Source organism: Fringilla coelebs (assembly GCF_963513975.1).
Source record: "Fringilla coelebs genome assembly, chromosome: Z".
Lineage (NCBI taxonomy): Eukaryota > Metazoa > Chordata > Aves > Passeriformes > Fringillidae > Fringilla > Fringilla coelebs.
The window spans coordinates 49,975,806-49,994,784 of record NC_140031.1 but is presented as its reverse complement, the minus strand read 5'-3'; the positions used below and the strand labels follow the sequence as shown (position 1 = coordinate 49,994,784).

Here is an 18,979-nt window from a genome sequence, read left to right as displayed (position 1 = left end):
ATTCTGTCCTGTGTGAGCAGGACCCTCTCTCGCACCTGCAGCTTCCCAGAGTCTTGTCTGCACCGCAAGCCACCAAATGCACTCTCACTACACTGCATTGCTCCCACCATGAGATGTTTTATTCCTACAGCTGTGGGACTGAAACTGGGCAGCAGGCAGACATGGGGAAAGCTCTGTGCCAAGCAAGGCCAGAGGGATGTCGGCCTTTGACACAGTAATCATGGTCAGGCAAGTAAAGGGCAGGAGAGCAAAGCACAGCATGGTGCAGGGTACTGCTGTGTATAGGTGGAGAGATTCATGCAGTGAGCACTGTGCAGTGCACAGGAGATGGCTGTGGCTGTCAGGGAAGAGAAACTGAGAGCTCCACAGCTGACAGTGGAGGTCTGGCAGAGTACTGGTAATGAATGAATGCTGCTCAGGTGTATTTTTACACAGTCTGATGGCTATTTTTAAAGTCCAGTTTGGTCCCTAATAAAGGAAAGGTCCCAACAAAGAAGTAAAAATGTTGTTGCATCTTAGCTCAAACAAGCACTCAACCTGCTGATGAGAACAGCATGATTGCTGGTGCCGAAAAGACCAATATGTAGACCAGTAGTATATTACCAAAGCTAAGATCAACCTAATTTTGACAGCAAGGACAGCAAGAAAATGGGAAAACTGCACCTCCATAAGTCAGTAAACTAAGTGAAGAGTGCAGACTTTACATTCATACACAGGCATCTTCACTCCAGGAAGAGACAAGCTCCCACTTAGACACCTGCATTTTGACACATCAGTAAGGTCCAACTCATGTAAAGGTACACATCTAAATAGTTGAAAATCTGGTGCTGTCCTCTTTAGATAAAGACTCATCCAAGCAGAGACATGTTCTGGTCAACACCCACTCACAGGTTTACAGCTTCTGTTTCACTTATTGCATAGATTCTGCCAAGTACCCAGCTGTCCCATAAGAAGAAAAGACAAGTTTTTATAATATAAACAGGCCACATGACTTCACTGGAGGTAAAAAAATCTTTGAAGCTGCCATTTTGTTGCTGCTACAGTCCTTCCATTCTGACTGTTAGTCACTTCAGTATTTGAGATAAATTTGCAAGTTACCTGTGAGCTATATACCATGACTAAGGAGAGTTGATGTGACCTGCAGTTTTTCAGCACATTTTCCCATCAATGAGCATTGCTTTTATTGGATCTACAGGCAATTTACAAGCCAGTTGGATTTACAGGCACAGAGAGGATCACACATGACACAAATACAGTTGATCCAAACAAACCATAGACTGGGGAGCTCAAATTTTAGTTAGCCAAAATATTAACAGCAGCCTAGGAAACAGATATGGTAAGTATGGATCATGCAAAGAGTCAGAACATCCCATGGTGAAGGAAAATAAGCCCCAGACTCTGGCACCTGACAGTCTGATTTCTGCTTTTCCAACTGGCCAGTAAACGAGCAAGCAGTGCCCGAACTTGCAACTAGAAACACAGGAACAGCAGCCTCAAAGTCGGTAGCGTGTCAAATGTAATAAGCAAAAAATACATTGGCTACTGTATTTCACACCAGATTCCCAAAAGGCTTTACAAAACAGGTTTACATGTTATTTTGTGGAAATAATCCAGAATTTTTATACACTGTCAATTTTGGTCCAGGATTACTTTCAACAGTGCTAGTCCTTACTTTTTAACTTCAGCAGTGGGTCATACACATATCCACATTCATGTGCAATAATATATTAATGTGCAATAATATATTCAGATAATACATTCAGACAGAGGTTTAGAGCAGATTACATACAATTACTACATAAAATCAGTTCCTTATTAAAGAAAACCTTTCCATCTCAAAGTCCTTGCTGTTCACTGTAGTTTGGAAGACACGGAAGAAACTGGAATTTTTACTTACTTCTCTTGAGTATGTTAGTTTCCCAGATTATTAGGGCTAACTTGACTATGATTCTAAAAACTACATATCTAACCACTTCAATCTAGTAAGTTTGATTTTACTTTTCAGTTACTGAAAGTTACTTTTTAAAAGTACATAAAATCAGCAAGTTATATACACTGATTGTGAAGACAGGAGATCAAGTCCTGTGTAAGGTAATTTAGTCCTGTGTAAAGTATCTTAACTGTGCCATAGATTAAAATGTAGTAATTTGTGTCTCTATTCAGCATATTTTGGGACTGCTGAAATCACAAACTTTGTTGGCTTTTTGATATGAATGATGACAGCAACTACAGCCCCTACACAAACCACCTAAAAAATAAAAACCACCGTTCTGGTATGCCTCAGGGACTGATCCTCAATGCAAGACTTGGGATTAGAATTTCCTATGAAAATAAGCACCTCTGATAGACTTTCCCTCTCTTATACAAAATTTGAGCTGGTATTTGTAACCTGCAGCAACTGGACCCTTCTATCACTGTTTCTGGAAGGCACTAAAGAAGCTTTAAAAAAGTAAGCATTTCTATAAACACCAACTTCTTGTGACATGTCATGTCCAAACATAAGTGGCAGGCAAGTTCCTCTGCCTAGATGAAACACTGTGTGCAGTTAAAAAACAAACAGGACCACTCAAAATGGACTTTGGGCCTATCAAAACGTGCTTACTTTTCCACTCCTAGAAAACTACAAGACAATGTAATTGCTTACATCCTCAGACTCAAAGACATGACAAATCATTTTGTACTGCCTCTTTCCATCTTGAGAGGGGTGAGATGCTTCCACATTATCCTGGGAGTTAGAGCGTGGCATTCGCCTACGAGCCATCAAAACAACTATATTTCCTATATCAGCAATGTAAGAAATGGTCCGCAGGGGATGATCCATCATGGTTTCCTGGGGAATAAGAAAAACCAACATAAGCAGCTGCTTCAACTAAGTTCTTATTGCACATCTAGTATTATAAAAACACACAAATAGCTGTAAGACCTCTGCTAGGTGAAGTCTGTAATATCTGTCATGCAGGAAGGGAGATACAACAGAAACCAAGAGCTTCACTTTCCAAAAATAAAACAAAGATAAAGTTTTACAGGTTTGTTTTTCTGTGGAAAAGCACATCAAGACCTCAACTGCAGAACCTGCATGTGCTGAGCATGTATGTGTACAGGACTATAAACAAATTATTGCAGCTAAACAATTTGGGCTACTCTGGGCACAATCAATACTTGATGCAGCATGGCTCAGAAGACATAAGCTGACTGCAATTATCTTACCCACAAATTCTAATTATTTCTATAGTCAAACACACCAGAATAATTGCTTGAATGACATAGCTCTTGACCATGGATTTCTACCTAGAGGGGAATACAAGATCCATCACATTTGAAAGACAAATTTTAACATGTATGTGAAAGTTTATTCCAGTAGCGTACTCCAACAATACTAACAAAGGTGTCTATGTCTATACCTGTGTGTCTGCATTCAGTACTTTTATTCTCTGTGTAGAAATGAAGAGGTCCACTTCAGTCATGGGTTGAGATTCACCTTCTGGAGCCTGCAAATAAATGGATTAGAGTCAAACAAACACATTAGGTAACATACTTACTAATAATGATGTTAGTTCACGTACAGGGGTACACTAAGACACAGTCACCAGAATAGCAATGCAGGATAGAGTATTAGACTGCAGAAGCAAAAGATAAACACAAAGATGTGGAAACTATATCATATATGTGAAAGTGAATTGGGTATTGTTTGAAAAAAAGTTAACTTCATAAAAGCTTGCCTGTTACTTTTCCTGATTCAGTAAAATTATACCTGACTGCAACATGAACTATAAAGATTTATTGAAAAGTAATATGATTTTACCATTTTCTTCACACTATGAATCCCACTTCAAATAAGGTTTTCATATAAGCCATAGAAAGGCCTAACAGTATCTCCTGCCTGAGGAATTTCTGTTTGGGCCAGCAGTGGCTGCCAAGACCAATGGAAAAACCTGTACCACAGGAGGTACTGTTTGAACTATTTATAATGCAGTTCTGGCAAGAAGACCTTCACAGTCAGATAACATACTTTTCAAGCAGTAACCCACTTAAGAAGTAGTATTTTGTTAATAGAAAGCAAACATTTGTAATATTTTTTAAATTACATTTGTTAAAAGGTAGTTGAAAGCTCCACAAACAAAACTTATTACAAAGATGAGTCAATCTCAGTATATTACTGTATGTATAGACAAACTTTTTTTTTGCATCCAGCAATTTGACATCTCTGTGAGTCAAACAAAGCACTCCTACATAAAGATTAAATTAAAATAAAAAAGTAAAAAAAAAAAAAAAAGTAAATCACTCCCAAAACAAATAAACAAACAAGCAAACAAAAAAAAAAAACCCCAGACTTCATTTTAATCCATCATTTTACAATGTTTAAACCTTTGCCATGTCAGTCCTGATTCTTTAATATGCATTTTGGGTACTGCCTGTAACCATTTGACAAATCCAATCTTTCTTCTATTTCTAACATGAAATGGCTAATGAGAAGCAACAAAAAATGGCCAATCAGGCAACTGATTTCTCAGATATGCCAACTTGGGGTATGGTAGCTCAGAAATAAATCTGAAAAAACCTTGCTGGATGCAGAAAATAAAACCACAAAATAAAAAGAAAGGGAAAAACCCTCCCAGAAAACAAAAGAACAAGCATAACATCAAGCTGATGGAGTTTGTACTGCACCTTCTTCCTGCTTTTGGCTAATTTCTGGGCCATCTGCTTAGCATGGAACAAACAGAGACAGGAGAACAGTTAGAGAAGAACTTTCAGAGACTCCAAGTCAAGCAGGAATCTACAAACTAATGTCAGGGCTCACAGACTACTAGCTGGTCTAAATTAGTCCCTGCTTAAATTAACTTCCTCATTTTTTTTAGCTTAAAAATTGTAAAACTTTATGTTTAGCACAATTAATTTCAGAAATGAAAAGAAACAGCACCAAAAGAGTCAGGAAGAACACAAACGGATTTTTTTTTTTCACTTAAAATGTTACTCGCAACAAACAAGGTTATTTTGTGTGTAACTAGTTTTGAGGTTTGGTGGGGGAAGGATGGTTTAAGAAACAGAACAGAGCTTCCCCTCACTTACAGCAGTGTAAACCATGAAGTTATTTCTTTTGAAGGTACACCAATGTAAAAGGTGAAAGAAAAATTGTATGCCTTATTATTACAGGTTTTTCAGATCTCATACTTCAAAGGACTTCAAAGAAACAACCTCCCTAACATTATGCTGCTTTTTCCTGGAAAAATGAAATGACAGAAGGAAACTGTCACCTTCACCTTCTCCTCCTTCTGAGCAAGTAAATCCGTACCAATGTCCACACAGTGAACTGGTCAATAAATTTTCCTGTGACACCTATGCAAGGATATGTCCACACTATCACATTTTTTTCAAGCAAGCAGTGGAGCATGTATTTCAGCTCCAGAAACACCTTAAAAGACATTTCTACTAACAACCCAAACAAACATAATTTTTATAGTCTTGCAATCATGAATTCAAACCAATGGTGAACTGAAATTTACAGATCTGCTCACTGAAGGAATGCAATACTCACCAGACTGGCAATTAGCCCTTAACTTCCAACAGTAACAGGCTCTTTGCTATTTAAATTTACAAGTGTGCTTGTGCTCTAGCTACTTCTATGAAGAGCAACTAGGAGGCCTGAATCATGAGACACATCAAACATTTTAATACTGATGCTCACAACTTAAATCTGTCAGATTTTTTCTAAACAAATCTAAAAGCAGCTACTTAAAGTTTAGGCCACACTGCTTATTTACAAATAGAAACATTCTCAAAATAGCTTTTAGTCACCTTTTTCAAACTAAGAAGTATTTTATAGCCTGATAGGTTATTTTTCAACAGCTGATTGCAAACTATTGTAAAAGCAATTAAAACTGCCTTACATGGCAGGCTCTTCATTACATTACTCTCAATTTAAATTAATACTCAGAAATAATATACTTATATTGAGTAACAGCTGCCTGTCATACACTGGGCAAGGAGGAGACACTCCTGAGATAGAGTATTTAGATATCTTTCCAAAATCAAGCTTTTCTTTCTCACCCTTCCCCAGCCTTAAAACGACAGACCTCCCAAAAGAAAAGCACAAGACAAAATTAAGAAAAAATGGGGGGGGGGGGAATCCTTGAGCTACAACTTTACAACGTAGAATTGGCAATTTACCAGAATATACTATAATTCAATTTACTGAAAATTCTGTTCTTCAAATGGAAGCATACTGAAGAACTACTTTCAAATATTTCATTAAAAAAGGCAATGATATGGATCAAGCACTTTTACTAAGTGATTGAACACTGAACAGAAATGTCACAAAAGAAGTTATGGTCCATGAACAATAAAAAAATTAGGATAATTCTATGCAAGACACTTTATTAGACAAATCCTTGTTATCACCGCATTATTTTTCCAACTCAAATCAAAAACTATTTCTGCATTCCTAGAAGAAAAAAAAAAAAAAGAAACAATATATCTAATCTACACAATTATTTTTTTAATATTCAGAATACAGGGTTTTCATTTAAGGTAAATTAAATGTATTTATTTATATAGATGCAATTTCCAAAATTACAATACATTAAAACCCAACAAGCTTCTGCTTTTGCTACAGAGAGGTCCTAAGTCTATGCAATCCATTTAGTCCCTACAAAAAATGTTTTGCAACTCAGTGAGCATCGAGAGGACACTGTATGTGTGAAAATGTGTGAAATATTAAACTAAATATGCACATATGCGTTCTATCTTAAATTTCACTCAGAAATTAAACCAGGTGTTACTTAGAGATGTTCAAAACTACTCAATAGCATGCTAAAAGTGTCTCCTAATGAAATATTCCTCACTACATTTGATGAACACCTTCAAAGCAGTGCGTCTATTTTAACTTAGCTGGACAAAGGCCAAGCAAGAAAACACCCAACTCTTGTACTTTCAACTGAAAAGATACTTCTTTGAAGAAGAAGCCTGGAGAATTGTTTTCAAAGTCTGTTCATATTCCAAATGAATGAATATGTGGTCTGAAGGCTCTGCTAAAAGGAAGCACTTTAGGGATTAGTAAATTCAGACGGTACACACTTTTGTGAAGGTATAAATAGCAGGGCTTCAACAAAGCTCTTCACCTCTTTTTCATACTCAGCTTCAGGTCAGTGTATTTTAAAAGCTCATTCTTAATTTAAAGCTTTGTTTTTTTCAGCAGTGGAGAAATGGTTGACATGCAATAAGTAAGGCACTCCAAACAAACATGAGTAGGGCACAGCCTTCATAGTCACTGCGCAAGCCATCAATTACACATCTAGGATATGGAATATCTGATGCAGTGATGAATCTGGCAGCAGGAAGTCCATCTGTCATAATGAATTTCTCTCTGAAAACGATTAGCTTTAATGGCAACCAGCAAAAAAACCAGCCAAAACCAACCCTAATAAGCCAAGAAGCCTAAGGTGGAGGGGGATTGCCTGTGCTTTACTTAGAAGCAGAAAGCAATAACTGTCCAAGAAGTCTTCAAAGGTATTTGTGTACAATACAACACAAGTCAATAATTTTCTGAAATACATCAAGTTACGTAAAATTAAATACACTAGCTAGGGTTTTACCAGGTCACAAATGCTATCACTTGGGCCTCAAGCCTGAGGCAAATACACTGTAAGAAAGGATATGCATGCCTGCTGATTCACGTAGACGCACAAATTATGGCATTAATGAGTGAAATGCATTAAATAGATTTCTTCTGTTTTGATGCACAGAAATGCTGAGGCATAACACAATCCTTAGAAAAATATTTTTAAATGAATTTCTACAAAATACATTTCATATCAGAGAAAGATTCTGTACTCTTACACCTCTTAGGCCTAGTTTGAATCAATTCAATTTCATTTTTGTCTACCATATCCCTGCAATCTTTTTCTAATGTGTATTCCTACACAAGCTTTACCTTCTAGGTGCAAACTCCCTGTGTTCAAGTTCCACTCCTGATACCTATTTCCTATGCTAGCTGATGCTAATCTTTCCTTTCACCCTCCAGTGACGTGTCCCTCCCAGATCCAGCCTCAGCAAAGTCCTTGTTTCTCTCCCTTACCTTTAGTTTCCTGTTCACCCAAATCAGGCAAGTTTTCCAACACACAGCCAAGCATCATGAAGGAAGACAAAAAGACTACTAAACAGAAGGGTACAGCCTTGTTTGCCCAGAGCAGGGAAAAAACAGATTCTATAAGAAAAACTCTTCCCTACAGGTTTGGGGAGAACTCACCAAGAACTGCCATTGTTGAAAAAGCTGCATGAAATATATTTTTAAAGAATGCCACTTAATCCAGAGTCGCCAATGAACAAAGATAAATCACTCTTCTGTAAAAGGTTCAGTAGTTCAAGGTAGTGAAGACTTCTACAGACATGGTGGAGTATAATCTCTAACAGGATGGCTACATTCCTGCCTTTTCCAAAATATGAGAGTGTTTACCATTTTCAGAGACAAGGCTACAAGAGCTTATGCATTTGAACACCAGCAAAATTACAATTTTTGGAAGTTGTCTCAATGGCTCTATTTGGAGCTTCTGTGTCAAAGTTATATACAGAGACTAAACGGAACACCTGCCATGGAAAGCAGTGGAAGGAATAAAAGGAGTAGGAAGCACCAGCTGACCTTAACAGACAATATTATTGGTCTTGCTGATAACCTCTTGTCTTCCTCTCTCTTTTACATAATTGCACCCCAAATTTGAGTTGGAACCCAAAATTAAATATACAAAAGAAGAACACACAGATATTAAAATAAGAAAAATTCCAAGAGTGGGTTGTGTTGATTAGCTGAATAAGCAGAAGATAAAGCTCTGTGCCTACTAGCCAGTCATGTATGGGTAGTGGGAATGTTGCAGCATCTTGTACAACTGTGCAATACTTCATCCACACATCTTAATTTCAGCTGACAATGTCATAATTGTAACTTACAGTACAGCAGCATTCTCATTGCTGGAAATGGCCTGTACAGAAATCAAATCGAATTTCTCTTTTGAAACAAAATTTTTCAGATTACAGGACAAATTATTTTTTCCCCACTTCTCTGTACCATCACAAGCGGGGTGTTTTTTTGTTTTGTTTTTGATCAGCTCACAGCTGTTTTGTGTGGAGAAACAAACCGCAGGGTCAAAAATAACTGCAGTCACTACACCAGTAGCAGTTCCATTGAGTGCCAAGCCAGAAGCAGTTGCAATACTTACTAGGTATTTCCTTAACCTGCTTTCCCTCTACACCCAGATAATACATAACTGACCACCACTCACTTTAGATTCTTGTTTAGTGTACACAGCACAAGTATTACCATAGGGAATTTAAATGACCTGGTAACATCCCCTTATCAGTCTTGTTCTATAAGCAGCATATACGACTTATTTTGCAAAGGGAAGGTGAGGCACTTTTCCTTCTGAAACTACAGATAACCCCACCTGAAAAAATTACTGCATAAGAAAGAAGTTCATATCCACAATCCTAAAACAGCCATAGAAGAAGCAGCAGGATTTATTCCTCACCTTGATCCTGCTGACAGCTTCCTGAGCCTGCATCATTCTCACATTCTTGGATGGAGTTTTATCAGAAAGGAGTTGAGTTGAACCAAGGTAATTGGCAGCAAAAATGATTCCATCAATTAAGTCTTCAGGATCGCAAGGTCCAGGAACTGTAATACAGGAAAGCCATCACTGAAGGCAATCATGGTGAAACACAGCAAAAGCAGAACTGCAACAACTTGAGTCTGCATCTGATGGCTGCAAATCCTCCTCTGAAATACTTCATTTTAACATGATAAAAAGGCAACCAGCACTTTCAAAGGCACTAAAACATCAAACTAATTGTATCAAAATTGGTTGTGGGCTGACCCTGTCCACCAAACCCCTTCTATCACTCCCGTCCTCAGAAGAGCAGGGGAGAGAAAATATAATGGAAGTCTCATGGGCCAAGACAAGAACAGGGAAAGATCACTCATCAGTTACTGTCATGGGCAAAACAGACTCCACTTGTGGAAACTTGTTTCATCTATTACTGATGAAGACAGAGTAGAATAATGAAAAATAAAAACAGATGCCACAATACCTTCCTCTATCCCTCCCTTCTTCCTGGACTCACTTGTACTCTCAATTTTCTTTATCTCCTGCACCAAGAAGTACAGGGGAATGGGGGCTGTGGTCAGTTCATCACATGCTGTCTCTGATGCCCCTTCTTCATCATGGGAAAGAGGCCTCACATCCCTCCTCTGCTCTAGAATGGGATACCTCCTATGGGAGACAATCCTTCAGAACAGACTGCTCTGGTGTGGACTCCCTATGGCATCACGAGTCCTGCCAACAAGCCTGCTCCAGGTGGGCTCCTCTCTCCACTGGGCCACATAATCTGTGGGGAGCCTGCTCCAGCCTGGGATTTCCATGGTGTCATAGCCTGGCTTTTTTTGGGCATCCACATAACCTGGCATGAGGTCCTCCAGGGGCTGCTTGTGGGTATGTGTTCCACTGTGGAGCTACATTGGCTGGAGGGTCACAATTACCTCACCATTGTCTGTGCCATGGGCTGCATGGGAACTTATGTTCTGGCACCTGGAGTACCTCCAGTCCTTCCTACTCCACTGACCTTGTCTCCAGAGATCCTTCTTTAACACATTCCCAGCCCTTTCTTCTCTGGCTGCAGTTGCTGTGGTGCAGAGTCTTTTCCTCCTTCTTAAATACATTATCCCAGAGGTGCTACTACTGTCACTGATGGGCTCAGCCTTGGCCAGTGGTGGGCCTGTCTTGGAGCCAGCTAGCGCTGACTCTATCAGATAGGCAGGAGGTTTACAGCAGCTTCCCACAGAGGACAACCTTGTAGCCACCCCACTACCAAAACCTTGCTACACAAACCCAGTACAACGTCTCTCCAGCAAAAGCTACAATTGTTAATCCAGTCTGTTTTTCACAATAGCTCATTCTTCTGTGAGTAGGGATCAAAATAGGTTATTTTGCTTGGATCAAAATAACCTATGATTTTTCACTGCGATAGAGGGACAGACACAGTTACTCAGCTTGCTCCTCATCCACCAAAAACAGCCTTGCAATTCTCAGACCAACAGTCACAAGCACAAGCACAAGTGCAGTTTCATAGCAGCCATCAGCTTCTTTCTCGCTTGTGCATTAACCACAGATGGTGCAACAGGCAGAGCAATTTCCCTGGAATGCTCTACACATACCACACACCACAATATTTTTATGCCACAGACCTTTAAAAATAGTAGTCTTAACAAGGATACTGTGGTAAAGTCCTGAGTTAAATAAAAATGTTATTAAATACACAGAGCATGGACTCTCTTGATGGCAAACCAATACTCGTAGTCCACAGATCCTTACAGATCCAACACCTAACAGCTTCTGGAAAAGTGGAAAATGACAGGGTGTAAAGTGTTCATAACTAAGCAATGCAAATCCTTACAAAACAGCACTTATGACTTGTAAGATTTTTGGTGTTTGGCAACTTTATCTAAAAATTCTATGCATGAAAATGTTCCATTTTGAAACCATGTTAAAACTGTCATGATCCAAAAGAGAGGCTGGTTAACTTAAGAAACTTCCTGTTCTTAGAAGTAAGGGAAAACAATTGTTGTTCAAGACAAGTGAGAATATAAATCATATTAAAGAATGCTCATGGTAAATATGTTCACATTATACCACAAAATACCTGTGTTTATGTTTGTCTTTCTTTTTTCCTCTAAAATCAAGGGGTATCTTGTACTATAAAGTGATGGGGCTTTAAGTTCCAAATTACTAATAAGAATGCCAGTTTTGTTCTAATTATAACTTATAGGACTAACAACCTCTCAGAATGAGCATGGGTAGCTTTGGCCTCAAGGAAAAGCAAGTCATTACTATGATTAAAATAAAAAAGAAAGAGCTGGAGGCAAACATCACACTGAAACTATACACACAGACAGAAGCACATGTATAAATCTTGTGAGCAGGTTTGTCTTCCTTATCATTTTTTTAAATACAAAAATTTATGGCTAGCAAATTTAAGATGATCATCTCCAGTGTGCAGTTTGCTCAGGCAGTATGTATCTTGAAAATTCTCAGAATGAACTTGTAAGCACATGACCTAAAGAAATTGAGTTATTTCCTTAGAGAAATTCATGCATCTGGAAGTACTATGTATTTACACAGAAATCACACAGCATTCCATGTGTTGCTATTTATTCCTCTACACATCAAGGCTTTTTCACCACTTCCACCACGATACTAAAGAGGTGCAAAACCCTTTATAGCACAATTTCTGATTAAAATTGGGGGGGGGAGGGGGGAATGGGCAAAGGTGTAAGACTCTAACAAAGTGCATATTAAACCTCAAAAGAGGTAATGCTCCGATTGCATAAGAGGTGAAAATAAAGACAGCATTGCTTTTTAGAATACCTCCACCTTTTATTATCTCTGGCAGCAAAATTATTACCTCAATGAAAACATAGTATAGGTGCTGGCAAATTTTTCCTTGGACTGCTGGTACATAAAAATGGAACATTTGTAATTTTAAGGAATTTTGTGCTAGACCAACCACCAAGAAAATTTTAGTGCACAATTAATTTTTTTTCTTAAGGCAGAGATAATTACTTTTAAAATATAGATATACATTAAAATATAGATATATATTCCTATAGAATATAATCCCTTGATAGACAGGACTATCAATAGGAGATGAACTTAAATTCTAAGAGAGATATTTCATTGTTTTCAAAATTCCAATGCTTAGCTATGAACTAACTGGCATTATGGCCAGAGACTCCAAAACAGGCAGCTTATACTCTGAAGACTAAAACAACAATCAATCTGCAGTCTAACAAAAATGATCACATTGTCAATTAAACACAGTACACTGTAAAGCAATCCAAGGAGTGATGAGGAAGTCCCAATAACGTTCATAACTGCACACAACTTGTGTTCCTCCTGCAGTATACGCAGGATGCACACTCATACAAAAAGCAACAGCAATTCATGTGACAGTTAACTTACTTTTTCACATTGTTCTGAAAAAATTTGGCACTACTGAAACCTTAACTCTGAGATGGCATGCAGTATTTAATTAAGAGGCAAGTAGTTGTTAAACGAAGCAGATTTTCACTGGCAGGCCTGCCCATAAATCCAGCTGAGATTAGATTGAGCCTGCCGATTGAAATCAATGCCAGACAGAGCACTACAGTCTTCTTGCTTAGTTTGCTTTCCTTGTTCACACACATTCTTATGTGTTGTGTAAATACCATAAAGAAATCAGTGTTTTAAATGATACTGAGGGAAAAAAACAGCAAAAGCGATGCAGAAACGATGAATTAAACACCACTAAAAAGCTCCATGTTTCTGAATTTCTGAAGGAGCACAGTAGGACTTAGCTCAGGTTCTAAATTAGACACAATTTAATCTAAATCAGTACACCCAACCCTAGTAGCTTTTCTATTCAGCAAATAAAAATAAAATTTTATGCATTATAAAGACAGGTGTGTTTGTTGATGTGAAAAAAACATTTAGAAACTGTAGAACTATCTTACCTTCAACATACGTTGGAAATGAAGCCAAGCTTTTTCTGGACTGTAATTAAGACAAAAAGGATTTCAAACAGAACATAGCATGCACAAATATGCATTAAAAATTTCTCCGTGCCAAAAATACCCGAACTTTAATTAGCCATAGTTATTAGTAAAGACAGAACCACTTATTATTATTTATCTTTATTTTTTTCAAGCTCTAAGCACCTACTGAAGTAAATTCAATGTATTCCATTCGTGTCTATTTAGTAGACAATATGGTAAGACCGACTTCACTTACTTGCTGGTCTTCACTAGTGCATTAATTATCTACCAATAGGTGCACTACTTTTAATAATCAAGAAATACGGAGGAAAGTACATAATACCTCAAAGATACTGGATCTTCCAACTAGAAATAAATGCATGCAGGAATACTGTTATAATTCATGACTGAAACCATCCTTAACAAAGTACAGTTATTCATTAGGAATGGTTTTAGGTGTATCATTCACATTAACAGTGCCTACAAAAAACTTTCTATATTTTAACAGGTTAGGGAGCAGCCTCTATTCTCTGGGATGACCAGATTATACCATGACCTCAGCACCAGCTGTGCTTACATGGTATGGAGCACAAAAACACATTTGGTAACACCAATTACATAAATAGTGAAGGAATAAATAGAATCTTGACTTGTGCACATAAATACACACACTAAAGTAATACCATATATCCTACTGGTATTTTCTGTGAAATACTACGAGATTAACCCTTCAGATATCTGATGGCTACAACTTTCAGTGAGTGAGGTTCACCACTTTGTTTAAATAATAACATAAACCACAAAAAATTTATCAAACAAAACTGTGTGTGGCACTATATAATTTGTAATGGATATCCTGAAATACCTGCTGCTATCATAGGTAGGTAAGTGGATAGTTAATGAATCTATGACTGATTGTACTAGCAGTAACTCCTCCAATGATTGCTTAATACCATTCTATTAAAAGAAAATCTATACACATGATCAGAATAATGCATAAAATCTTCAATAATTCTAAGTTCCAGATTATACACATAGGAATATATGCCAAATTATTTTTCTTTGCAACAGGCAACTTACCAGGGTCTGTGTACTAGTGGAAAACTCGGGTAAAACTAGAAAGGTGACAGTTATGTAAGAGGTTGACTGCCTTAACACCAAGAAGTCTTTTCCTTTGTAAGATATGGAAAATTTATATATGAAATAATATTTTTAACCAACGATGCAGGTCTTGCTATAAAATAAAATTTGTGAATTAAAAACAAAAGGCATGTGACACAGACAACTGAGCCCTCTGGACGCTTTAAGTTCTTTTCATTCCCTATGAAAATTACTAAACTGTGTTGAGAATCCAAGAATCCTGTCCATCAGGTTCTGTACTAGCATCAATAAAGATGTCAATAATCAATGATCTGCTGCTGCCAACACTTCAGCCTGCTGTGAGAACACTGGCATGCCTTTTCACATTTGTGGCTCTTTCACCTCTTCAGATGAATGCTCCTACTGGACCACCTATCCATACAGACTCCAACAACTGTTTCTAATACTTGCTGATGTAGTGCTAAAGGGGGCATTCAAACATTGGGCTCTGACAGGATAGAGGACAAATCCCCTACAAACAAGAGACAGCTCACATACATAAATACTTTACAAAGTATATTCCTTTTTAAGCAGGGAACAAAAATCTTTAATATGGACTTAGCAACTGTTCAGCACCCTTAACTAGCAATTAACTTATTTTCAGGATAGAGTGGTGCAAACCACCATCATATATGTCTTTATTCTCACTCACAAATATAATTTTTCTTGTTCATTACCCAGGTAGAAAGGCATTCTACAAAAACCATTAGAAGATTAAAGTAACAGGTAAAGTTACCAATAGGTGGAAACCTACACCTTTTAATTTTACATAGCCATGAATAATGAAATATTCATAAGGTCATTAATATTTTATTACTTTCAATAATCTTGTTGCCATCTGCTATTATAAATTTATATTTAATAAAAATGTTTCTCTAAGACCTAAAAATCCAGAAATTATGAGGCAGTTCTATCACTTTCATTCTTGCATTAGAAATACTAAAGTGGGAATTTTTCCCCATCTGAGGGAAACTAATAGCCCAAAACATTCTACAGTGAAACCTGGTTTACCACCTCTGTAGCTATGAGTAAGCACATCCTAATAATTGAAATCAACAGTGTTTTGTTTGTTTTCTTTCTTTGGAGAAATTTACTGATACCTAAATATAGCTAAAATATAAAATACACAGTAATAAAGTCTGTAGCAAAGAATGCTTAAGGTTTTAACATGCTAACATCAAAGCAGAGGAAAACTTAAAGGCATGATCTATAGTTGAAAACTTCAGAATATGAAAAATTACGGGTTTCTTCAGTCTTCTGAAATTTTTTCATTTTCCTGTAAATGCAATTGCAGAGTGGCCCAATTATATACATGATACAAGCTTTTCTATCTCTTGATAATTGCAAAAGTAAAAAGGAATGAATGGATTATTTGTGTTTCATTTTTAATCCACTTAGAGTAGGTCAGGTTTTTAATTTTGGAAAATAACGCATCCATTGCTATCAGCAGAAATATGATATTTTATTATGGTAGTTCCTAGATTGTTTTCAAGTTTCTGAAAAAAAGGCAAATAAACCAAATTTTTGCAGATTTTTCTGTTTACAGAACCTGTCACTCTATCCAAATCCAAATCCTTTTTCAAAAGTATTTTCTTTTTACACTGTGAGCAGTTCTATTCACGCTTATTTTGTTTTGGAGGAAGTACTGCAGTCTAAAGCACTACCAGGTAAGGGGAAAAACCCCAAACCATGTAGCTTTATTATGACAACACTGGAGTCAGGAATTGAATTCTGATTAAGAATCACTTGCAGACCAGTTTCTACAATGACAAAATATTAAGCAGCATAATTTATTATGTAGTAATTTACCATAAGCACTTTTTTATCTGGCTGACAAATACTCTTTCTTAGTGGGCAGAAAAAAGGAAAAGCCTCCTTGTTTTGTCTCTGCTACAGAGGGGATGTTGGCTGTTTGGTGAATCGATACCCTGTAGCCTGTTAAACAAATTCAGGGACAGCTGAACACAGAGTCAGAAATGCCATGACAAAGAGTCTTCAGTATGTTAGAAATTCAGTCAGACAGCTGGGCAAGCATAAGGTAAAGAAGCATAAGGAAAGAAAAAAGAAGAAAAGGGATTGCACAGGTACAAGGGAGCAAGGAAAATTAAAAGGCATAAGCAGCCTGAACCAAACTGTGGCCTTTAAAAAGGTTTTACTCTACCTCTTTATTAGTGGAAGCCTCTGCTGTACTGCAGACATCCTGGTGATGTTGTCTGCTTGATGATTCAGCACCACGAGGTGAAGAGGAACCTGGAGATGGAGACTAGACATGGCAAGAAAATCAAAAGTTATTGTGAGTGCCCGATGTAGAAATTACTGTTTCATTTTCTACATCCTGTGCTCTGACATTCTAAGAAAGAAAACATAAAGTCACTGAAGAGTAAGCTGTGATGGGAGAAAAGTGATCTGACCTTATGCAGAACACAGGGATTCAGCTAAAGTTTTAGTTGTCAAACTGGGAGAAATTAATAACAGACTGACACTTCCCCATAAGCACACAGGCCCTCAGGTATTATTAACCTGAAGTGCTAAACTAATCTAATCTGAGCAGAGGAAGGTCACAGCGGTTGTCCATAAAGGTTATTCCATTATCTTAGAAAACAACTTTTATGAACTGTGCAGAGTAATATTGATGTGTTCAATAATTTATTAATATATTCAATGACAATTCAATACCAGTGTAATCAAGGACTGGGATTCCTCAATCTAGATACAGTAAAGACTTGGAAAATATTCAACAGTTCGTGCTGTCAGCTCAGTACATGCTCTTTAGATCAGATTTCCTCATTCTTCTCCTTTTTCCATAAACAATTTAGTGGAGAAACTGTCTATGTGATTGATCCACAAGTATCTTGATAAAGGGGAAGAAAGTTCTGGGAAAGGATATTCTAATCATAGACAATTCCTAATGAATGCTGGTGATGAGAAAAAACTGTAGCAAAGTATCTGAAGTATAGAGCAGGGGGCCCTGGTATGAGGGTGTGACACAAGAACACAAAATGTGGAACTGATGAAGGTGACCAAAATGAAAGAGTACAAAGCTTTTACGCAGCAGGCATTTTTAGAGGCAGATTTTAAGGTGATACCTACAAAATCTATCCGCCCAAGCCAAAATGGAAATCCTCAAAAGGGAAATGTAGCATTCACCTACAGCTGGGTATTCAGCCCAATAGCCCTGGCATTCTACACTCTCCTTCAACATAGGAAGAATGCAGCTCTAGCTGTGCCAGCTCAACAGTTCATCACCGATGGCAAAACAAGTTAAAGGTTATTCTTTTCTTTTCATGAACAGTATGACATAGCTTTTCTCTGAGACAATGAGTCATATCAGAAATGGGGTACATTTCCAGTGGTCAGAGCTGGCAGCAGCTCCACCCTCATGCTCTGCATCTATTGCAGCTGAAAAACTGAGTTCCATGAAATAGTCTACAAAAAACCCACAAAACCAAACCAGGAACAATAACTAAAACCCCAAACATCTAAGTGTCTCTTAGCCTCCCTAAGATATGAAATGAAACAAAAAAAACTAAGTCCCTTCACCACTTCTTTCTCTTTACAGACATTCCTCTCTCTCAGATAATAAATAATATTAAAATTATAGTTAACTAATAAATGCTTCCAAAGAGTTAAGAAGCAATTCTTTACAGATATCTCATGTGTTAAAGAGCAGTCCCTGCACCTCCCTGTATTTTGAATCACAACTGCAAGACAGAAGAAGATGCAGCAGTGAAACAATCCCCAGAAACCTGGCATGCAGTTGCACCATCAGACTGAAGAATTACTTGCCACACAGAGCACGTGAGCAGGGGCTATGGGAGAGATACAGGCTCCCTTGAGTTGCTGTGTAATTACCAGTCAACAGTGTCACAGTGATGCAACTGCACAAATGGCAACTCCTATTGACATAAGGAAAAGTTTTCATGGTGCTCATATTCTTATTATTATGCAGTATTTCTGCACTAGAAATAAATTTAAAAGGTGCATTATGCTATCAATGCAATAATGGCATCTAGACGTTGTAGCATTAGCTTTAAACAAGAAACAAAGAAATCAAGTTAAGCATGATATGTGAATATACACATACACAAAAGCGCTCTTTACAATGGCTGAAAACTCTCATATTCACACACTGAAGGATAAAGATTAACGATTTCATTTAAACCAGACAATTAGCATTAAGAAATTGCCCATTATTTGAAATGTACTAGCAGTTACTCTAGTAGCACTGTAAGTGCCTTTATCAGGTACTTTTATCTATAAAGTATCAGAACTAAGTCATTACATGGC

At 37.5% G+C, this 18,979-nt stretch overlaps 1 protein-coding gene across 3 annotated transcripts in view; it reads right to left on the bottom strand.

The window, feature by feature from the left end:
- Positions 1 to 18,979, bottom strand: part of APBA1 (amyloid beta precursor protein binding family A member 1) — an 84,181-nt gene that overhangs the window by 12,677 nt on the left and 52,525 nt on the right. The window contains exons 3-8 of one of the 3 annotated variants that reach the window (XM_084224537.1): positions 16,854 to 16,955; positions 13,532 to 13,571; positions 9,516 to 9,661; positions 4,666 to 4,698; positions 3,402 to 3,488; positions 2,645 to 2,830 (exon numbers count right to left, since the gene is read on the bottom strand). In XM_084224537.1, the coding sequence (XP_084080663.1) occupies positions 2,645 to 2,830; positions 3,402 to 3,488; positions 4,666 to 4,698; positions 9,516 to 9,661; positions 13,532 to 13,571; positions 16,854 to 16,955 (594 nt within the window). The remainder of the gene's footprint in view (positions 1 to 2,644; positions 2,831 to 3,401; positions 3,489 to 4,665; positions 4,699 to 9,515; positions 9,662 to 13,531; positions 13,572 to 16,853; positions 16,956 to 18,979) is intronic. The other 2 variants (XM_084224538.1, XM_084224539.1) reach the window with 2 other exon arrangements.